This window comes from Schistocerca cancellata, chromosome 10, assembly GCF_023864275.1.
Source record: "Schistocerca cancellata isolate TAMUIC-IGC-003103 chromosome 10, iqSchCanc2.1, whole genome shotgun sequence".
Lineage (NCBI taxonomy): Eukaryota > Metazoa > Arthropoda > Insecta > Orthoptera > Acrididae > Schistocerca > Schistocerca cancellata.
Genome location: NC_064635.1, coordinates 73,475,375 through 73,496,374, shown reverse-complemented (window position 1 = coordinate 73,496,374; position 21,000 = coordinate 73,475,375). Strand labels below are relative to the sequence as shown.

The 21,000-nt window shown below is 45.9% G+C and overlaps 1 protein-coding gene across 1 annotated transcript in view; it reads left to right on the top strand.

Annotated features, from left to right (window-relative positions):
• The window catches only part of LOC126106651 (luciferin sulfotransferase-like), an 80,808-nt gene that overhangs the window by 44,781 nt on the left and 15,027 nt on the right, over window positions 1-21,000 (top strand). Inside the window, exon 5 of the mRNA XM_049913010.1 lies at window positions 18,165-18,285. Within this exon, the coding sequence (XP_049768967.1) occupies window positions 18,165-18,285 (121 nt within the window). The remainder of the gene's footprint in view (window positions 1-18,164; window positions 18,286-21,000) is intronic.

Genomic DNA, 21,000 nt, shown 5'->3' with positions numbered 1-21,000 from the left:
CGGTTAACATACAATGCAATACAAGGTTGGTGTATACCCCTATAGTATTTATTACGTTATTCATTTTCGTCCTTTTATGTTAGTTGCTTGGAACTTTGTTATCTGTCTTCTAGTGAACCCACTATAAAAAACTCCACGAACCGACACAGCTTTCAACAAAATGAAACTTTATGGCAGATTAAAACTGTGTGCCTGACTGAGACTCGATCTCGCACACTCCGTTGCAGAGTGAAAATCTCATTCTGGAAACATCCCCCAGTCTATGGCTAAGCCATGTCTCCGCAATATCCTTTCTTTCAGGAGTGCTATTTCTGCAAGGTTCGCAGGAGAGGTTTTGTAAAGTTTGGAAGGTAGGAGACGAGGTACTGGCAGAAGTAAAGCTGTAAGGACGGATTGCGCGTCGTGCTTGGGAAGCTCAGTTGGTAGAGCACTTGACTGCGAACGGCAAAGGTCCCGAGTTCGAGACTTGGCCCGGCAGACAGTTTTAATCTGCCAGGAAGTTTCATGTCGGCGTACACTCCGCTTCAGAGTGAAAATCTCGTTCTGGATTATGTCTTTATTTAAACTAGATAAATTCTGAAAATGATTTAGCTACGATCAAGGTGACCAAATTTTTTAAAACCGATATAGTTTATTTGAAATAGAAATAACCTGGCAATTGTCATTCAGTGCTCCGTAGTGTCAGAGTTTGACTATGAAGATTTTGTCAAACTGTCACAAAAATCTCAAATCAGTTCGTTAAATGTAAGTAGCTCCACTTTCCACTTGGTATCAAATGCGGACGGTATTTCGGGAAGCAATGTATAGATTACTTCACCTGACTTTCACGGCATCGTTCAGGGGCGCGGACGGCGTAGGCTCCACCATGTTCTGACCAACTACTGTCCTCAACAGACTCTGGTAACCAAACCCATTCTGACCATTAAAATTGATCACTGCTTTCCAGTTTGGGTCTAATAATTCTCTATTGGAGGACAATCTTTTCCTAAGTAAAAGTTATAAAATGTATCACCCTGTCTTGCAAGATAAAACAAAAAGAATTTTTGAAGTACGTTATGCAAACGTCTGTGTGTTCTGAGATGATCATTTAAATACGCACAGTGGCTAAAATATTTACGATACAATTGTCAAAAGCTACAGCGCATAATTAATTCCCAGATTTTACAATATATCAAAAATTCAAGACTCTAATTTAAAAACGATACGTAGGTTATCTATAAAGATTTTACTAAATTTTACCTGGAATTATTTTTACCAAAATTACCCATTCGACGTTGTAAATGACGAAAAAGCAACCTGCTTTTCAACGGTCGTCAGTGTTTTAACTGGTTCGATGCAGCCAGCCACGAATTCCTCTCCACTGTCAACCTCTTCACCTCAGATTAACACTGGCTCCCTTCATCCTCAATTATATGGTGCATGTATCCCACTCTCTATCTATCCCCATAATTTTTACCCTCCGTACCTTCCTCAAGAAGCAAAGAAGTTATTTCCTGATGTCTTAACATACTTCATATCATTCTGTGATTTATTCACGACAATGTTTTCTTCGTGTTCCTCTCCTCGACTATTCTGTGGAGTATCTTCTCGTTTCTTACTTTATTAGTCCACCCAGTTTTCAACATCCCTCTATAGTGACACATGTTCAATGCTCATATTCTCTTCTTTTCCGGTTTTCGCAGAATCTATAAATGACTTTGAGACAACGCTGTGCTTCAGATATACCTCAGAAATTTCTTGCTCAAATTAAGGCGTATGTTTGGTATCAGTACATCTACAACTAAAAACACGTTTCGGAAGCCACCGTGTGGTGCGTGGCGGAGAGTACCCTGTACCACTACTGGTCACTTCCTTTCTTTATACTTACAAGGATATGGTGTATGTTCTTTCAGATATGTCCGAAAGAACAGACATCATTGATGACCTGCAGCCGTCTAAAACGAAATTAGAATTTTATATTAATACCTCCTGCTGCTGACGGGCGTTGATAAATGTAAACGGGGACAGCTGAAAATGTGTGCCCCGACCGAGATTCGAACCCGGGATCTCCGGCATACATCGCAGACGCTCTATCCATCTGCGCCACCGAGGGCACAGAGGATAATGCTACTGCAGGGACTATCTCGCGCACGTCTCCCGTGAGACCCACATTCTCACCTTGTATGTCCACAAACTAAATTCGTAGTGTTCCTATTCAACATACTCATTACTCGTGGAAGACATTCTTACCAAGTCCCGTAAGAGTTCGGGTAATATGTGTGCATCCGTAGAGAAGAGGAAGGTCATTGTCGGTTTTGCCACAACTATATACTTAGATGGATATGGTGTCTGTTCTTTCGGGCTGGCCGGAGTGGCCGAGCGGTTCTAGGCGCTTCAGTCTGGAACCGCGCGACCGCTACGGTTGCAGGTTCGAATCCTGCTTCAGGCATGGATGTGTGTGATGTCCTTAGGTTAGTTAGGTTTAAGTAGTTCTACATTCTAGGGGACTGATGACCTCAGGTGTTAAGTCCCATAGTGCTCAGAGCCATTTGAACCATTTGCTCTTTCGGACATGTCCGAAAGAACAGACACCATATCCATATCCACATATTACCCGAACTCTTAGAGGACTTGGTAAGTATGTCTTCCACGACTAATGAGTAGGGACACTACGAATGTAGTGTGTGGACATATGTGAGAATGTGGGTGTCGCGAGAAGCGTGCGCGAAGTAGTCCCTGCAGTGGTGTTATCCTCTGTGCCCTCGGTGGCTCAGATGGATAGAGCCTCTTCCATGTAAGTAGGATATCCCGGGTTCGAGTGCCGGTAAGGGCACATCTTTTCAACTGTCTCCGTTGATATATGTCAACGCCCGTCAGCAGCTGAAAGTAATAATATAAAATTCTAACTTCCTTTCTTGTCTAACTCGCAAATAGAGAGAGGGAAAATCGACTGTCTATATTCCTCCGTACGAGCGCTAATCTCTCTAATCTTATCTTCGCTGTCGTTAGAGGAAATGTAATTTGGCGGCAGCAGAATCGATCTGCAGTCGGCTTCAAATGCCGGTTCTCTAAATTTTCTCTGCAGTGTTCCTCGATAGATCGTCGCCTTTTCTGCAGTGATTCCCATCTGAGTTCCCGAAGCATCTCCATAATACTTGCGTGTTGTTCGAACCTACCGGTCACAAATCTAGCAGCGCTCCTCTGAACTGCTTCGATGTCTACCTTTAATCCGACCTGGTGCGGATACCAGACACTCGACCAGTACTCAACAATGGGCCGTACCAGTGTCATGTAAGTGTCCTACTTTACAGATGAACCACACTTTCCTAAAACTCTCCCTATGAGACTCAGTCGACCATTCGCCTCCCCTACTACAATCCTTACCTGCTAATTCCATTTCATATTGCTTTGCAATGTTATGACTAGGCTGTGTCAAGCAACAGACCACTTGAGCTCTACTAGAACGTTATCTTCGTTTTTCCCTCTTATCTGCATTAACTTGCGAGGGTCACTCCAAAAGAAATTTACACTGTTTTTATAATCCATGTTTTATTCCACATGTTTGAAAGTTTTACAGTGTGTAGATACATCCTTTATAAACAATATTTTCATTTCTCCACATAATTTCCATCCCTCTCAACGCCTTGCGCCATCTTGGAACCAGCGCCTGTATACTCGCACGGTAAAATTCTGGACCAACCTGTTAGAGCCACTGTTTGGCAGCGTGCACAAGGGAGTCATCATCTTCAAACCTTGTTCCACGAAGAGAGTCTTTCAGTTTCCCAGAGGGATGATAGTCACATGGAGCCAGGTCAGGACTGTATGGCGGGTGTTTCACTGTTGTCCATCCGAGTTTTGTGATCGCTTCCACGGTCTTTTGACTGACATGTGGCCCTGCGTTGTCGTTCAACAGCAAAACATCCTGTTTTTGCCGATGTGGTCGAACACGACTCAATCGAACTTCAAGTTTCTTCGGTGTCGTCACATATGCATCAGAATTTATGGTGGTTTCACTTGGCACAAGGAAGATTCGTGGAATCGAAAAACACCGTAGCCATAACTTTTCCAGCAGAAGGTGTGGTTTTGAATACTTTTTTTCTTGGGTGAATTTGCATGATGCATCTCCATCGATTGCCTCTTCGTCTCTGGTGAAAAATGATGGAGCCATGTTTCATCACCTGTCACAATTCTTCCAAGAAATTCATCTCCATCATTCTCATACTGTTCCAAAAGTTCGCTGCATACCGTTTTTCTTGTTTCTTTGTGAACCACTGTCAGCATCCTGGGAACCCACCTGGCACAAACCTTTTTTAACGCCAGCACTTTCAGTATTCTCCAGACACTTCCTTCCCCTATCCCAGCGTAGCGTGACAATTCGTTTACTGTGATGCGTCTGTCAGCAGTCACCAATTCGTTAACTCTCTTCACATTGTCTGGAGTGTGTGCAGTATGAGGCCTGCCACTGCGAGGACAATCCTCAATATTTCCGTGCCCGCTTTCATCACGTGACCTGCTTGCCCACCGACTAACTGTACTGCGATCGACAGCAGCATTTCCATACACCTTTTCCAACCTCTTGTGGACGTTTCCCACTGTTTCGTTTTCACAGCACAGGAATTGTTGCTTCTGACGAACGTCAAGTGTAGCAGCCATCTTGAAGACATGCTGTGACGGCGCCACTCACGGGAACAGGTTGAACTAAGTTTGAAAACAAGAGGGAATGATGTAGCTATTCACTGTAAAACTTTCACACATGCAGAATGAAAACTGTATTTTTACAAAAATAGTGTGTGTTTCTTTTGGAGTGACCCTCGTACATGTTTCTACATCAAGGGCTAGCTGCCATTCACCATAGCAACTACAAACATTGTCTATCTTGTATTCTCTTACAGTCACTCAACGGCGACACTTTCCCATACACCACAGAATCATCAGCAAACAGCTGCAGGCTGTTGCTTAGCCTGTCCGCCAGATCATTGATGTGTATAGAAAATAACAGCGGTCCTATCAAACTTCTCTGGGGCACTCCTGACAATACCCTTGTCTCTGATGAACACTCACCGTCGAGAACAACATACTGGGTTCTGTTACTTTACAAGTCTTCGAGCCGCTCAGATATTCGGGAACCTATTCCTATGCTCGTACCTTCATTAACAGTCAGTAGTGTGGCGCCGTGTCAAACGCTTTTTTGGAAATCTAGGAATATGGAATCCACCTGTTGCTCTTCATCCATGGTTCGCAGAATATCATGTGAGAAAAAGGGAATCTGAGTTTCACACGAGCGATGATTTCTAAAACCATTCTGATTTATGGACAGAAGCTATTCCCTCCCAGGGAAACTTATTATATTCGAACTGAGAATATCTTCAAGGATTCTACAGCAAACCGTTGTTAAAGATATTGATCTGTAATTTTGCGGGTCCGTTCATTTATCTTTCTTACATAACGAGGTCATCAGCTCTTTCTTCCAATCGAGCGATTGGACTTCGCGCTCGGCGTAAGATTCGCGATGAATGAGGTGCTGTAGAGCACTCACTGTAAAGCCGAATTTGGATTCCACCAGGACCTGCGGACTTACTTGCTTTCAATTCTTTCAGTTGTTTCTCTACATCAGAGACGCTTATGACAGTCTGCTCGCGCCGGCCGCGGTGGTCTAGCGGTTCTGGCGCTGCAGTCCGGAACCGCGGGACTGCTACGGTCGCAGGTTCGAATCCTGCCTCGGGCATGGGTGTGTGTGATGTCCTTAGGTTAGTTAGGTTTAAGTAGTTCTAAGTTCTAGGGGACTTATGACCTAAGATGTTGAGTCCCATAGTGCTCAGGGCCATTTGAACCATTTTTGACTGTCTGCTCCATATGGGGGTCTGCATGACGGTCAGACGATGGTGCGTTTGTACGATTCTCCTGCGATAACAATTTCTTAAATCTGAAATTTAAAACTTAGTTCTGATGTCTTCTGTTGCCACACCAGACTGGTCAACGAGTGACTGTATGGAAGCCTTAGAACCACTTAGCGATTTTCGCAGGAGCAGAATTTTCTCGCATTCTGGGAAAGATCTATTGCTAATGTATCACTGTTGTAAGCTTCGCGCATCGATCTTTTAACAGACGCACGAATTTCTATTAATTTTTGCCTGTCTTCATTTGCGTGTTCTCTTTTGAATCGAGGGTGCAACAGCCTTTGCTCCCTCAGCATTTTTCGACTTTCGCTGCTAAAGCACGGTCGGTCGTTTCCGTCTTTACTCCACTTACTAGCCACATACTTCTCCCGAATATGAATTACATTCCATTTAAACTTTGCCCATAATTCCTCCACGCCTATCGTAATGGAACTAAACGATGTCACTTCGTTGACTATGTGGGGGCCTAGAGGGTCACCGTGGTCCAGGGGTAATCAAAACGTCTTCGGTCCCCGGTTAGATCCCCACCACTGCCTAAATTTTGATAAATAATCAGCATTTGCGGCCGAAGACTTCCGGCATAAGAAGTCAGCCTCATTCTGCCAACGGCCTTGTCAAAGAGGGCGGAGGAGCGGATAGAGGTTCAGGGCACTCTCTTGTCCTAGGGGTGGGAAATTGCCCCTAAAGGCGGAAGAATCAGCTATGATCAACGACATGAGGATGCAGAAGGCAATGGAAACCACTGCATTAAAGACACGTAACGTGTATCCACAGGACATGTGGCCTGTAATTGAAGAAGTGTCATGATGATCTCTCCATTGGCAAAAGATTCCGGAATAGTCCCCCATTCGGATCTCCGGGATGGGACTGCCAAGGGGGAGGTTACCATGAGAAAAAGACTGAATAATCTACGAAAGGATAACGTTCTACGAGTCGGGGCGTGGAATGTCAGAAGTTTGAACGTGGTAGGGAAACTAGAAAATCTGAAAAGGGAAATGCAAATGCTCAATCTAGATATAGTAGGGGTCAGTGAAGTGAAGTGGAAGGAAGACAAGGATTTCTGGTCAGATGAGTATCGCGTGATATCAACAGCAGCAGAAAATGGTATAACAGGTGTAGGATTCGTATGAATAGGAGGGTAGGGCAGAGGATGTATACTGTGAACAGTTCAGTGACCGGGTTGTTCTAAACAGAATCGACAGCAGACCAACACCGACAACGATAGTTCAGGTATACATGCCGACGTCGCAAGCTGAAGATGAACTGATAGAGAAAGTGTATGAGGATATTGAAAGAGTAATGCAGTATGTAAAGGGGGACGAAAATCTAATAAACATGGACGACTGGAATGCAGTTGTAGGGGAAGGAGTAGAAGAAAAGGTTACAGAACAATATGGGCTTGGGACAAGGAATGAAAGAGGAGAGAGACTAATTGAGTTCTGTAACAAGTTTCAGCTAGTAATAGCGAATACCCTGTTCAAGAATCACAAGAGGAGGAGGTATACTTGGAAAAGGCCGGGAGATACGGGAAGATTTCAATTAGATTACATCATGTCAGACAGAGATTCCGAAATCAGATACTGGATTTTAAGGCGTACCTAGGAGCAGATATAGACTCAGATCACAATATAGTAGTGATGAAGAGTAGGCTGAAGTTCAAGACATTAGTCAGGAAGAGTCAAGACGCAAAGAAGTGGGATACGGAAGTACTAAGGAACGACGAGATACGTAGGAAGTTCTCTAACGCTATAGATACAGCAATAAAGAATAGCGCAGTAGGCAGTACAGTTGAAGAGGAATGGACATCTCTAAAAATGGCCATCACAGAAGTTGGGAAGGAAAACATAGGTACAAAGAAGGTAGCTGCGAAGAAACCATGGGTAACAGAAGAAATACTTCAGTTGATTGATGAAAGGAGGAAGTACAAACATGTTCCGGGAAAATCAGGAATACAGAAATACAAGTCGCTGTGGAATGAAATAAATAGGAAGTGCAGGGAAGCTAAGGCGAAATGGCTGCAGGAAAAATGTGAAGACATCGAAAAAGATATGATTGTCGGAAGGACAGACTCAGCATACAGGAAAGCCAAAACAACCTTTGGTGACATTAAAAGCAACGGTGGTAACCTTAAGAGTGCAACGGGAATTCCACTGTTAAATGCAGAGGAGAGAGCAGATAGGTGGAAAGAATACATTGAAAGCCTCTATGAGAGTGAAGATTTGTCTGATGTGATAGAAGAAGAAACAGGAGTCGATTTAGAAGAGATAGGGGGTCCAGTATTAGAATCGGAATTTAAAAGAGCTTTGGAGGACTTACAGTCAAATAAGGCAGAAGGGATAGATAACATTCCATCAGAATTTCTAAAATCATTGGGGGAAGTGGCAACAAAACGACTATTCACGTTGGTGTGTAGAATATATGAGTCGGGCGATATACCATCTGACTTTCGGAAAAACATCATCCACACAATTCCGAAGACGGCATGAGCTGACAAGTGCGAAAATTATCGCACAATTAGCTTAACAGCTCATGCATCGAAGCTGCTTACAAGAATAATATACAGAAGAATGGAAAAGAAAATTGAGAATGCGCTAGGTGACGATCAGTTTGGCTTTAGGAAAAGTAAAGGGACGAGAGAGGCAATTCTGACGTTACGGCTAATAATGGAAGCAAGGCTAAAGAAAAATCAAGACACTTTCATAGGATTTGTCGACCTGGAAAAAGCGTTCGACAATATAAAATGGTGCAAGCTGTTCGAGATTCTGAAAAGTAGGGGTAAACTATAGGGAGAGACGGGTCATATACAATATGTACAAGAACCAAGAGGGAATAATAAGAGTGGACGATCAAGAACGAAGTGCTCGTATTAAAAAGGGTGTAAGACAAGGCTGTAGCCTTTCGCCTCTACTCTTCAATCTGTACATCGAGGAAGCAATGATGGAAATAAAAGAAAGGTTCAGGAGTGGAATTAAAATACAAGGTGAAAGGATGTCAATGATATGATTCGCTGATGACATTGCTATCCTGAGTGAAAGTGAAGAAGAATTAAATGATCTGCTGAACGGAATGGACAGTCTAATGAGTACACAGTACGGTTTGAGAGTAAATAGGAGAAAGACGAAGGTATTGAGAAGTAGTAGAAATGAGAACAGCGAGAAACTTAACATGAGGATTGATGGTCACGAAGTCAATGAAGTTAAGGAATTCTGCTACCTAGACAGTAAAATAACCAATGACGGACGGAGCAAGGAGGACATCAAAAGCAGACTCGCTACGGCAAAAAAGGCATTTCTGGCCAAGAGAAGTCTACTAATATCAAATACCGGCCTTAATTTGAGGAAGAAATTTCTGAGGATGTACGTCTGGAGTACAGCATTGTATGGTAGTGAAACATGGACTGTGGGAAAACCGGAACAGAAGAGAATCGAAGCATTTGAGATGTGGTGCTATAGACGAATGTTGAAAATTAGGTGGACTGATAAGGTAAGGAATGAGGAGGTTCTACGCAGAATCGGAGAGGAAAGGAATATGTGGAAAACACTGATAAGGAGAAGGGACAGGATGATAGGTCATCTGCTAAGACATGAGGGAATGACTTCCATGGTACTAGAGGGAGCTGTAGAGGGCAAAAACTGTAGAGGAAGACAGAGATTGAAATACGTCAAGCAAATAATTGAGGACGTAGGTTGCAAGTTGTACTCTGAGATGAAGAGGTTAGCACAGGAAAGGAATTCGGGGCGGGCCGCATCAAACCAGTCAGTAGACTGATGACAAAAAAAAATGTGGGGGCCTAACAGCCGGCCGCTGTTGTCGAGCGGTTCTAGGCGCTTCAGTCCGGAACCACGCGGCTGCTACGGTCGCGGGTTCGAATCCTGCCTCGGGCATGGATGTGTGTGATATCCTTAGGTTAGTTAGGTTTAAGTAGTTCTAAGTTCTAGGGGATTGATGACTTCAGACGTTAAGTCCCATAGTGCTCAGATCCATTTGAACCATTTGGGGGCCTAACAACTATCTACCTGCTCTTTCTACCGAAAATACTCTCCTAGTGAGTGATTAGTTAACTTCGGTAAACAAAGTCACTGTGATCAAATCATAATCGCTAATCCCCGTTTCTATACTGACGTCGTCGATTAAGTCAGGCCTGCTCGATGCTACGAGGTCTAATAATATTTCCATTGCCTGTGGGCTGTCGAACTACCTGCTCAAGACAGTTTTCAGAAAATATGTTAAAGAGAATTCCGCAAGAATGTCTGTCTGTGCCCCTGCATAGACGTCCCACACTATACCCTGTAAGTTATAGTCATATCCATGTAATATTGCATGATATGGGTATTTCCGCGCTTGACTTTCTGTCAGTGACTCTGAAACCTTCACAGCGGAATCGGATGGCCGGTGTAGACATATGACAATCAAATCAATTTCATCTAGACCTGTTACACGCGACCAGGTAACCACTGTCACACCTCATCAGAGACAATATTTTCGTCAACTGCAATAAACACACACTCTCCTACGAAATCTAACCTGTCTTTTCGATGTACCTTCCATCAATCATTAAACGTCTCAGAGCTTTGTACCTCACGTTTCAGCCACCTCTCGTTTCCGAGAATAATTTGAGCGCGAGAAGTTTCCTAGGGGGCAGTAAATTCGAGAAATTTGTTACGAATACTTCGACAATTTACTGACAAACCTTTGACGGTCGAAGTGTTTTTCTCTGAACACGGTCTGGTTTCGTTATCTGCGAGTCGTCTGGCGAGTGTTCGTCAGAGAACCTCAACCACACGCATAGCCTGGAAAACCCCCATGTGCACTCCGCAGATACTCTGCTACCCCAGTAGCTGCTGCCTTTGTGTAGTGCGACATTGACCTACCAAGGGGAGTCCCACAAATCCCCACACGATAACGCAGCAGCAGCCGAGACCGCCACAGAGTCGACGAAGCCTTTGGTTGAGACCCTCCACTCGGCTCCAAACTGTAGGACCCCTATCGAATCTGGAAACAATTCTGCAAATTGGGAGCTCCGCTTGCACCCCAAACTTGAGACCGGCAGTCTTCACCACCTCCGCCAGCCGCCAGTATGAACAGAGGATGGCTTCAGAACCCAAGAGACAGGCGTCGTTGGTGCCGAACTGAGCCACAACTTGCAGACGACTGCACCCTGCACACTCGACACGATCCTCCACATCTCGAATGAGACCCACTGGTAGACGTACCGACTGCACATTGGCTTTCTTTCTAGTCCTGAACGCTGTCTGCCGAAGGGGCTCCATAACGCCCCTAAATTTGGAGCACCCGATAGAGTAGTAACCCTCCCCCCTTTCCTCTCCCCGTGTGCCTGCTTGGACGCTGCTGAAGGCGCGGCCACCTATCCACTCCCAGGATGAATGGACGAGTTCAGACGGCCAACCTCCACAATGGCCCTCCACCTCGAGCGACGCATACACATTACCACCCACCATTCATCCTTCCTGTGAGGGCTGATCCATCGTGTCGGGTACACTGGGAAGTGCCTCAGCAGCAGAGCCTGTGGGCGAAACAATCGTCCCCTAAGGTGCCTCATGCAACGCACCAGATTCTCCATTGCCGCTACACTCCAAGACAGCAGCCTGAAGACGATTGACCGTAGCCAAAAGCACATACAGCTGTTCGCGAATTTGTTTTACCCAGGAATGCTCTCTTTTCGATGCTGGTCAGCTTTTTATATCCTCCTTGCTTTGTTCGTCACATGCTTTCTTCATTGCCTCTACTTCGTAGTCTCCCATTTTACAATCAAGTTAACCACTAATTTCATTTCTGCTGCACTTCATTGCTTTCATCTTTCTGCAGTTTACTCTCAATCCATATTGTGTACCTATTAGACTACTGCTCATTTCATTCAACAGGTCCTGCAACTCTTCCTCACTTTTACTAAGGATTGCAACGTCACCAGCTCATCTCATCATTGGTAACCTTTCACCCTGAATTTTACTCCCATCCCTAACTTTTCTTTTAAATCCACCATTGCTTCTTCGATGTTTAGGTTGAAGAGAAGGAGTGAAAGCTTCTATCCTTGTCCCATGCCCCTAATTCGAGCGTTTCGTTCTTGGCCTTCCATACTTACACCTAAAGGAAGCATACCGTATGAAAAATTTCAGGTTTCAGCCAAATTTTGACTTTGTATTTTTCTTTCCTGACATAAAATACATCAAAAACATACTATAAAACTATTTTTATCGTCTTTTTTTAACAAAATTTATCCTTTCTCTGTGCGTATGCAACTACAGAGTCACAAGTAAAGTTACTATAAAAAATTTTCGCTTACGAATGACTTTGCAATGAAAATGACGTCACACAGTAATGGTACCCCCAGACATGAAGGGGCGCTTGCTCCCGCCATCACACCCATCTGGCGGCGCAGACCGAACACAGAGCGCGTTGCTAAAGTCACAGCGTGGTTAACGGAAGGTCTTATTCACTTCCCAACAGGTGACACTGCACGGATTGGAAAAAAACCCACTGGACTGAGCGGGGTGGCGCAGTGGTTAGACACTGGACTCGCATTCGGGAGGACGACGGTTCAATCCCGGGTCCGGCCATCCTGATTTAGGTTTTCCGTGATTTCCCTAAATCACTCCAGGCAAATGCCGGGATGGTTCCTCTGAAAGGGCACGGCCGACTTCCTTCCCAATCCTTCCCTAATCCGATGAGACCGATGACCACGCTGTCTGGTCTCCTTCCCCAAACCAACCAACCAAAAAACCCACTGGGATTAGCTGGCTGAACCTACATCTCGATTTCTCCCAGCCAGATGGCTCTGAGCACTATGGAACTTAACATCTGAGGTCATCAGTCCCCTAGAACTTAGAACTACTTAAACCTAACTAACCTAAGGACATCACACACATCCATGCCCGAGGCAGGATTCGAATCTGCGACCGAAGCCGACGCATAGTTCCAGACAGTAGCGCCTAGAGCCGCTCGGCCACCTCGGCAGGCCTTCCTGTAAGAATACGTCTCACAATTTTAAAACATCTTGTATAAGCATTTATGTTCTCCAAGAATTTATTCATTTCTCTTCCTTAAAATGGTGAAATTAAAAATAATATTAATTATTACTATGGAAATGAAAATGAGCGTTTGGCGTCATTGGCTGGAAGGCCCCTTGCGTGGTAGGTCCGACCGCCTTGGTGCAGGTCTTATTTTTGTCGACGCCACTTTGGGCGACCTGCGCGCCGGATGGGGATGCAATGATGATGAATACAGCACAACAGCCAGTCCCTGGGCGGAGAAAATCCCCGACCTAGCCTGAAACCGAACCCGGGCCTGTAGGACGGCAATGCGTCACGATGACCACTCAGCTATCGGAGCGGACAATTATTACTATAATAGCGAGCCTGTAAACAGTTTTAGATAACGATAACTTGAATTGGCGTTGCATGGGCGTGTATTTATTCCAACTATTCTAGCTCCTCATCCCCTCTCTGTCCATCTCCTTCTTCTCTCTATTTTCTTCTCCCCATCTCTCTATCCACTTTCTCCGCCCCCATTACTTTTCCATCTCTTTCTGCCCTTCTATATGTCCATATGCTATCCTTCTTTTATTGTTGTCCATCTTCTCCACTCTTCCTCTCTCTTCACCTTCTCCCCTTTCCCTGCACAGTTTCCCCTCCCTCTTTTTCTCCCTGTCTCCTTCTTCCCCCTGTGTCCATCTGCTCCTCCCCCCTCTGAGCCCATCTCCTCTTGCTCCTCTATATCCTCCTCACCCCCTCTCTGTCCTCCTCTGCTCCTCCCCCTCTTCCTTCCTTCTCTCTCTGTCCATGTTTTCTTTCCTATCTCGGTCTATTTACTCCTCCCCAGCCCTCTGTCCATCTCACCCCCCCCCCCACCTCTCCCAGTCCCTCTCCCTCCTTCGTCTCTCTGTTCATCTCCACCTTTTCCCCTCCTCTGTCTATTTCTCCCTCCCAGACTCTCTCTGTTCCCTCTGTCCCTCTCTTCCTCTCCCATATCTACACTCCTGGAAATGGAAAAAAGAACACATTGACACCGGTGTGTCAGACCCACCATACTTGCTCCGGACACTGCGAGAGGGCTGTACAAGCAATGATCACACGCACGGCACAGCGGACACACCAGGAACCGCGGTGTTGGCCGTCGAATGGCGCTAGCTGCGCAGCATTTGTGCACCGCCGCCGTCAGTGTCAGCCAGTTTGCCGTGGCATACGGAGCTCCATCGCAGTCTTTAACACTGGTAGCATGCCGCGACAGCGTGGACGTGAACCGTATGTGCAGTTGACGGACTTTGAGCGAGGGCGTATAGTGGGCATGCGGGAGGCCGGGTGGACGTACCGCCGAATTGCTCAACACGTGGGGCGTGAGGTCTCCACAGTACATCGATGTTGTCGCCATTGGTCAGCGGAAGGTGCACGTGCCCGTCGACCTGGGACCGGACCGCAGCGACACACGGATGCACGCCAAGACCGTAGGATCCTACGCAGTGCCGTAGGGGACCGCACCGCCACTTCCCAGCAAATTAGGGACACTGTTGCTCCTGGGGTATCGGCGAGGACCATTCGCAACCGTCTCCATGAAGCTGGGCTACGGTCCCGCACACCGTTAGGCCGTCTTCCGCTCACGCCCCAACATCGTGCAGCCCGCCTCCAGTGGTGTCGCGACAGGCGTGAATGGAGGGACGAATGGAGACGTGTCGTCTTCAGCGATGAGAGTCGCTTCTGCCTTGGTGCCAATGATGGTCGTATGCGTGTTTGGCGCCGTGCAGGTGAGCGCCACAATCAGGACTGCATACGACCAAGGCACACAGGGCCAACACGCGGCATCATGGTGTGGGGAGCGATCTCCTACACTGGCCGTACACCACTGGTGATCGTCGAGGGGACACTGAATAGTGCACGGTACATCCAAACCGTCATCGAACCCATCGTTCTACCATTCCTAGACCGGCAAGGGAACTTGCTGTTCCAACAGGACAATGCACGTCCGCATGTATCCCGTGCCACCCAACGTGCTCTAGAAGGTGTAAGTCAACTACCCTGGCCAGCAAGATCTCCGGATCTGTCCCCCATTGAGCATGTTTGGGACTGGATGAAGCGTCGTCTCACGCGGTCTGCACGTGCAGCACGAACGCTGGTCCAACTGAGGCGCCAGGTGGAAATGGCATGGCAAGCCGTTCCACAGACTACATCCAGCATCTCTACGATCGTCTCCATGGGAGAATAGCAGCCTGCATTGCTGCGAAAGGTGGATATACACTGTACTAGTGCCGACATTGTGCATGCTCTGTTGCCTGTGTCTATGTGCCTGTGGTTCTGTCAGTGTGATCATGTGATGTATCTGACCCCAGGAATGTGTCAATAAAGTTTCCCCTTCCTGGGACAATGAATTCACGGTGTTCTTATTTCAATTTCCAGGAGTGTATTTCCATGTGCTTCCCTTCTCTATCAGTCCATCTCTTCCTCCTCATTCTCTCTCCACCTTATCGCCCCCACCACAATAGGAGGCTTCTGGTTTTTACCTCCATACTACACTATTGCTTTCCAGATAGTAAGTAATATTTGTACCAAGTTTGGTTGAAATTAGTCCAGAGGTTTAGGAGGAGTTTTTTACCCTTGTCTCTGCAGACATATGTACAGGGCTATTACAAATGATTGAAGCGATTTCATAAATTCACTGTAGCTCCATTCATTGACATATGGTCACGACACACTACAGATACGTAGAAAAACTCATAAAGTTTTGTTCGGCTGAAGCCGCACTTCAGGTTTCTGCTGCCAGAGCGCTCGATAGCGCAGTGAGACAAAATGGCAACAGGAGCCGAGAAAGCGTATGTCGTGCTTGAAATGCACTCACATCAGTCAGTCATAATAGTGCAACGACACTTCAGGACGAAGTTCAACAAAGATCCACCAACTGCTAACTCCATTCGGCGATGGTATGCGCAGTTTAAAGCTTCTGGATGCCTCTGTAAGGGGAAATCAACGGGTCGGCCTGCAGTGAGCGAAGAAACGGTTGAACGCGTGCGGGCAAGTTTCACGCGTAGCCCGCGGAAGTCGACGAATAAAGCAAGCAGGGAGCTAAGCGTACCACAGCCGACGGTCAACAGGATGGTGCTCCACCGCACTTCCACCATGATGTTCGGCATTTCTTAAACAGGAGGAAACAGGAGGAAAACCGATGGATCGGTCGTGGTGGAGATCATGATCTGCAATTCATGTCATGGCCTCCACGCTCTCCCGACTTAACCCCATGCGATTTCTTTCTGTGGGGTTACGTGAAAGATTCAGTGTTTAAACCTCCTCTACCAAGAAACGTGCCAGAACTGCGAGCTCGCATCAACGATGCTTTCGAACTCATTGATGGGGACATGCTGCGCCGAGTGTGGGAGGAACTTGATTATCGGCTTGATGTCTGCCGAATCACTAAAGGGGCACATATCGAACATTTGTGAATGCCTAAAAAAACTTTTTGAGTTTTTGTATGTGTGTGCAAAGCATTGTGAAAATATCTCAAATAATAAAGTTATTGTAGAGCTGCGAAACCGCTTCAATCATTTGTAATAACCCTGTACATTTCACACATATTTCGCATACATTTATTCAATCAATTTCACACATTTCACCTGAATCTGTAGCGAATTTCGCCATCTAATTCTGCTTTCACGCAGCTCAAAGTTTATGGCGTCATATCTCCTGAACTAGGAGTCATAGAATTATATAATTAAACATTCAGCGTTGTATGTAGATACTGTCTGCGATATGTGTTGCGTCTAGAGATAGTAGCAAAGAAGTAATAAATTTAAACTTCATGCATTATTCGGCAGTTTTCACCCTTTTTAGTGTTTATGACACTGTATCTCCTTAACTATGCGTCGTACGATAATATAATTTTGTAGTTACATTCAGTGGAATGTGTGGATTGTGTGTATTGTTTATTGAACCGGGGACCTAGAAACGATGGAGAGGCTTCGTCCTGCCGTAGCCCTCAGTGGTTCACAACAGCTGACAGCAGTCCATCCACTCCACCGCCGTCCCACACCGAACCCAGGGTTATTGTGCTGTTCGGTTCGGCCCCCAGTGGACACCCCCCCCCCCCCCCCCCCCCGTCCCCAGGAACGACGCATAGCAGACATGTATAACCCAAATGTTTGCGTGGTAGAGTGATTATGGTATACGCAAACGTGGAGACTGTTTGCAAAGCAATCGCCAACATAGTGTAACTGAGGCGGAATAAGGGGAAGACGGAAAACCGCCTTAAAAACCATCCACAGGCTGGCCGGCACACTGGACCTCGACACTAATCCGCCGCCGGCCGATGTGGCCGAGCGGTTCTAGGCGCTTCAGTCCGGAACCGCGCTGCTGCTACCGTCGCAGGTTCGAATCCTGCCTCGACTATGGATGTGTGTGATGTCCTTACGTTAAGTTAGGTTTAAGTAGTTCTAAGTCTAGGGGACTGATGACCTCCGATGTTAAGACCCATAGTGCTTAGAGCCATTTGAACCATTTGAACTAATCCGCCGAGCGGATTCATGCCGGGGACCGGCACATCTCCTCGCTCCCAGATGCAGCAGTTTTTCACCCATCTCAGTGTTTATGATCTCCTGCACTACAAATTGAAAAATTATACAGTTTTGCAGGCACATTCAGTGATGTATGTGGCTATTACGTGCAAAACGTGTTACAAACAGATTTAGCTTAAAGAAATAATAACTCAAAACGTCATGCCTGACGTGTCAGTTTTGCTGCTTGAAGAGCAAAAATGTAGTAAGAGACAAACCTTTTCCCTTTCATCATTTTGTGGTGATTGTCAGCGGGAAAATTTTTTGTAAGGGATTAATATTACGTATAAAGTTTGTTCCGAATCACTAAATGTTCTCATTCTCAAATACTGGATGAATAAAGCCTGAGTATTTGCGCGTCGTAGGATACATATATTTTTCACCCCCATCCCTTTGATAGGCAGGTGGTTTTCACCCCAAAAGCGATTCTTCCAGATGTAAGTGAAACATGTACCAAGTTTGGATGAAATAGGTCCAATGGTTTAGGAGAAGTTGTGGAACATACGAGTACATATAATACACACATACTTTTTTAGAATGTGTATGGATTTGTAAAGTGCAGTCATACTTTTAAAACTTCCTAAATAAAATAACTTCTACTTTTCTTTACACGTAAAACTGACTTCTTTTCCTGTATAATAGTGCAACACGTTAATCATCCATTGACAATATTTCGAAACGTAATATGTGATTAAGTGAACCTCTATGCTGCCACCACTTGCGTCCCTCTTTTGTTCCAGATCATCTACGTGGTGAGGAACGTGAAGGATGTCATCGTGTCCTACTACCACCACCACAATCTCTACAGTGACGTCACGATGACGTTAGACGAGTTCGGCGAGTACTTCATCGAGAACATACGTAAGCAAATCTGTTGCACGGAATCTTTAGTTGTGTATGGACGCTTGGAGACGTAATTAGCTCTTCAGAAGTAATTTGGCCCTGGCGGTCAAACCTGAGAACTACAGCCGAGCGTTGCTTCCGACATACAGCCAGCCAACACAGAGGTCCACATGAGAGAACACGGACATGGTCTTACAGTCCATGAACTCGTGCAGGCAGCACAGCAGTACATATAACTGAGAGAATAGATTTCTTAATCCGCTACCACAGCAACTCTCATAAGTGCACAGCAGATTGAGATTTCTACCATATATTACTACCATCCGAAAAATGTTCCTATCAGAGCAAAAAAAAAAAAAAAATTGCGAATATGTTACTGCTTATTTAAGAGACTGACTGAAAGGTAGGGTACCAGCTGCCTGATCCTACCTTCTTTAGCATCTTTAAAAATTTCTCGAAAATTTTGGAATGCGAACATATTCGCGCTTTTTTTAACGTGCAACTCACCTCAACTTCCACAGCTCCCCTTCTTCACAGCCACCAGTCCATCGCCGTAATTTGCTCGTACTCTTCCACCCCCATTTGCGATTTCTCTCTCACTCATTCAGCCCAACTCATCCTCACTATCTCTCTGTGTCTCTCTGTGATTGTCTCTTGCATTACAGCCACAGACCTATTCGTTCTGTCCTACTCCTACAGTCTCCTCTCAGTGCCAATGTCAGTGTCTCTCTCTTTCTCTCTCTTACCCTTTCTGTCTCATTACTCCCTCCTACTGCTGCTGTCTCTTCTCACTGTCACTATATCTTCCTTCCTCGTTGTTGTTGTCATATACTCTCTCATTATCACTTGCTCTTAACCACTTCCACTTTCTTTTTCTCTTTATTCCTCCACCGCTGGCCCTGTCTCCTTCTCTCTTTTCCTAGTATTGTTCCGTCCCTGTCAACTACACTACTGACCAATAAAATTGCTACACCAAGAAGAAATGCAGATGATAAACGAGTATTCATTGGACAAATATTTTATACTATTATACTAGAACTGACATGTGATTACATTTTCCCGCAATTTGGGTGCATAGATCCTGGGAAATCAGTACCCAGAACAACCACCTCTGGCCGTAATAACGGCCTTGATACGCCTGGGCATTGAGTCAAACAGAGCTTGGATAGCGTGTACAGGTACAGCTGCCCATGCAGCTTCAACATGATACCACAGTTCATCAAGAGTAGTGACTGGCGTATTGTAACGAGCCAGTTGCTTGGCCATCGTTGACCAGATGTTTTCAACTGGTCAGAGATCTGGAGAATGTGCTGGCCAGGGCAACAGTCGAACGTTTTCTGTCTCCAGAAAGGCCCGTACAGGACCTGCAACATGCGGTCGTGCATTATCTTGCTGAAATGTAGGGTTTCGCAGGATCGAATGAAGGGTAGAGCCACGGGTCGTAACACATCTGAAATGTGACGTCCACTGTTCAAAGTGCCGTCAATGCGAACAAGAGGTGACCGAGACGTGTAGCCAATGGCACCCCATACAACACGCCGGGTGATAACGCCAGTATGGCGGTGACAAATACACGCTTCCAATGTGCATTCACCGCGATGTCGCCAAACACAGATGCGACCATCATGATGCTGTAAACAGAACCTGGATTCATCCGAAAAAATGACGTTTTGCCATTCGTGCACCCAGGTTCGTCGCTGAGTACACCATCGCAAGCGCTCCTGTCTGTGATGCAGCGTCAAGGGTAACCGGAACCGTGGTCTCCGAGCTGATAGTCCATGCTGCTGCGAACTTCGTCGAACTGCTCGTGCAGATGGTTGTTGTCTTGCAAACGTCCCCATCTGTTGACTCGGGGTTCGAGACGTGGCTGCACGATCCGTTACAGCCATGCGGATAACATGCCTGTCATCTCGACTGCTAGTGACACGAGGCCGTTGGGATCCAGCACGGCGTCCCGTATTACCCTCCTGTGCCCACCGATTCCATATTCTGCAAACAGTCATTGGATCTTGACCAACGCGAGCAGCAATGTCGCGATAGGATAAACCGCAATCGCGATAGGCTACAATCCGACCTTTATCAAAGTCGGAAACGTGATGGTACGCATTTCTCCTCCTTACACGAGGCAGCACAACAACGCTTCACCAGGCTACGCCGGTCAACTGCTGTTTGTGTATGAGAAGTCGGTTGGAAACTTTCCTCATGTCAGCAGGTTGTAGGTGTCGCCACCGGCTCCAACCTTGTGTGAATGCTCTGAAAAGCTAATCATTTGCATATCACAGCATCTTCTTCCTGTCGGTTAAATTTCGCGTCTGTAGCACGTCATCTTCGTGGTGTAGTAATTGTAATGGCCACTAGTGTAGCTTGCACTGCCACTGCGTCTCTCTCTTTCTCTCACACTGTCATTGTCTTTTTCACTCTTTCTATAATCACTGTCTACTATCTTCCACTATTTATCACTTTTACGTCTCTTTGCTACTGCCACTGTCTTCTTCTCTCTCTACATAGAAAGTGTGAATATGTTCGCATGCCAAAATTTTTGGAACAATCCTCAAAGATGCTGCTGAAGATAGAATGAGGCAGCTGATACCTCAGTTTTCATTCGGAATCTTTTAAATAAACAGGAATGTATTCGCATTTTTTGTGGTCTATTAGGAGCATTTTTCCGCTGGTTCTTTTCTTTCCCCTGCAGCAGCAGGTCATGTGACTCACATAAAAAGAGATGTATTGGTC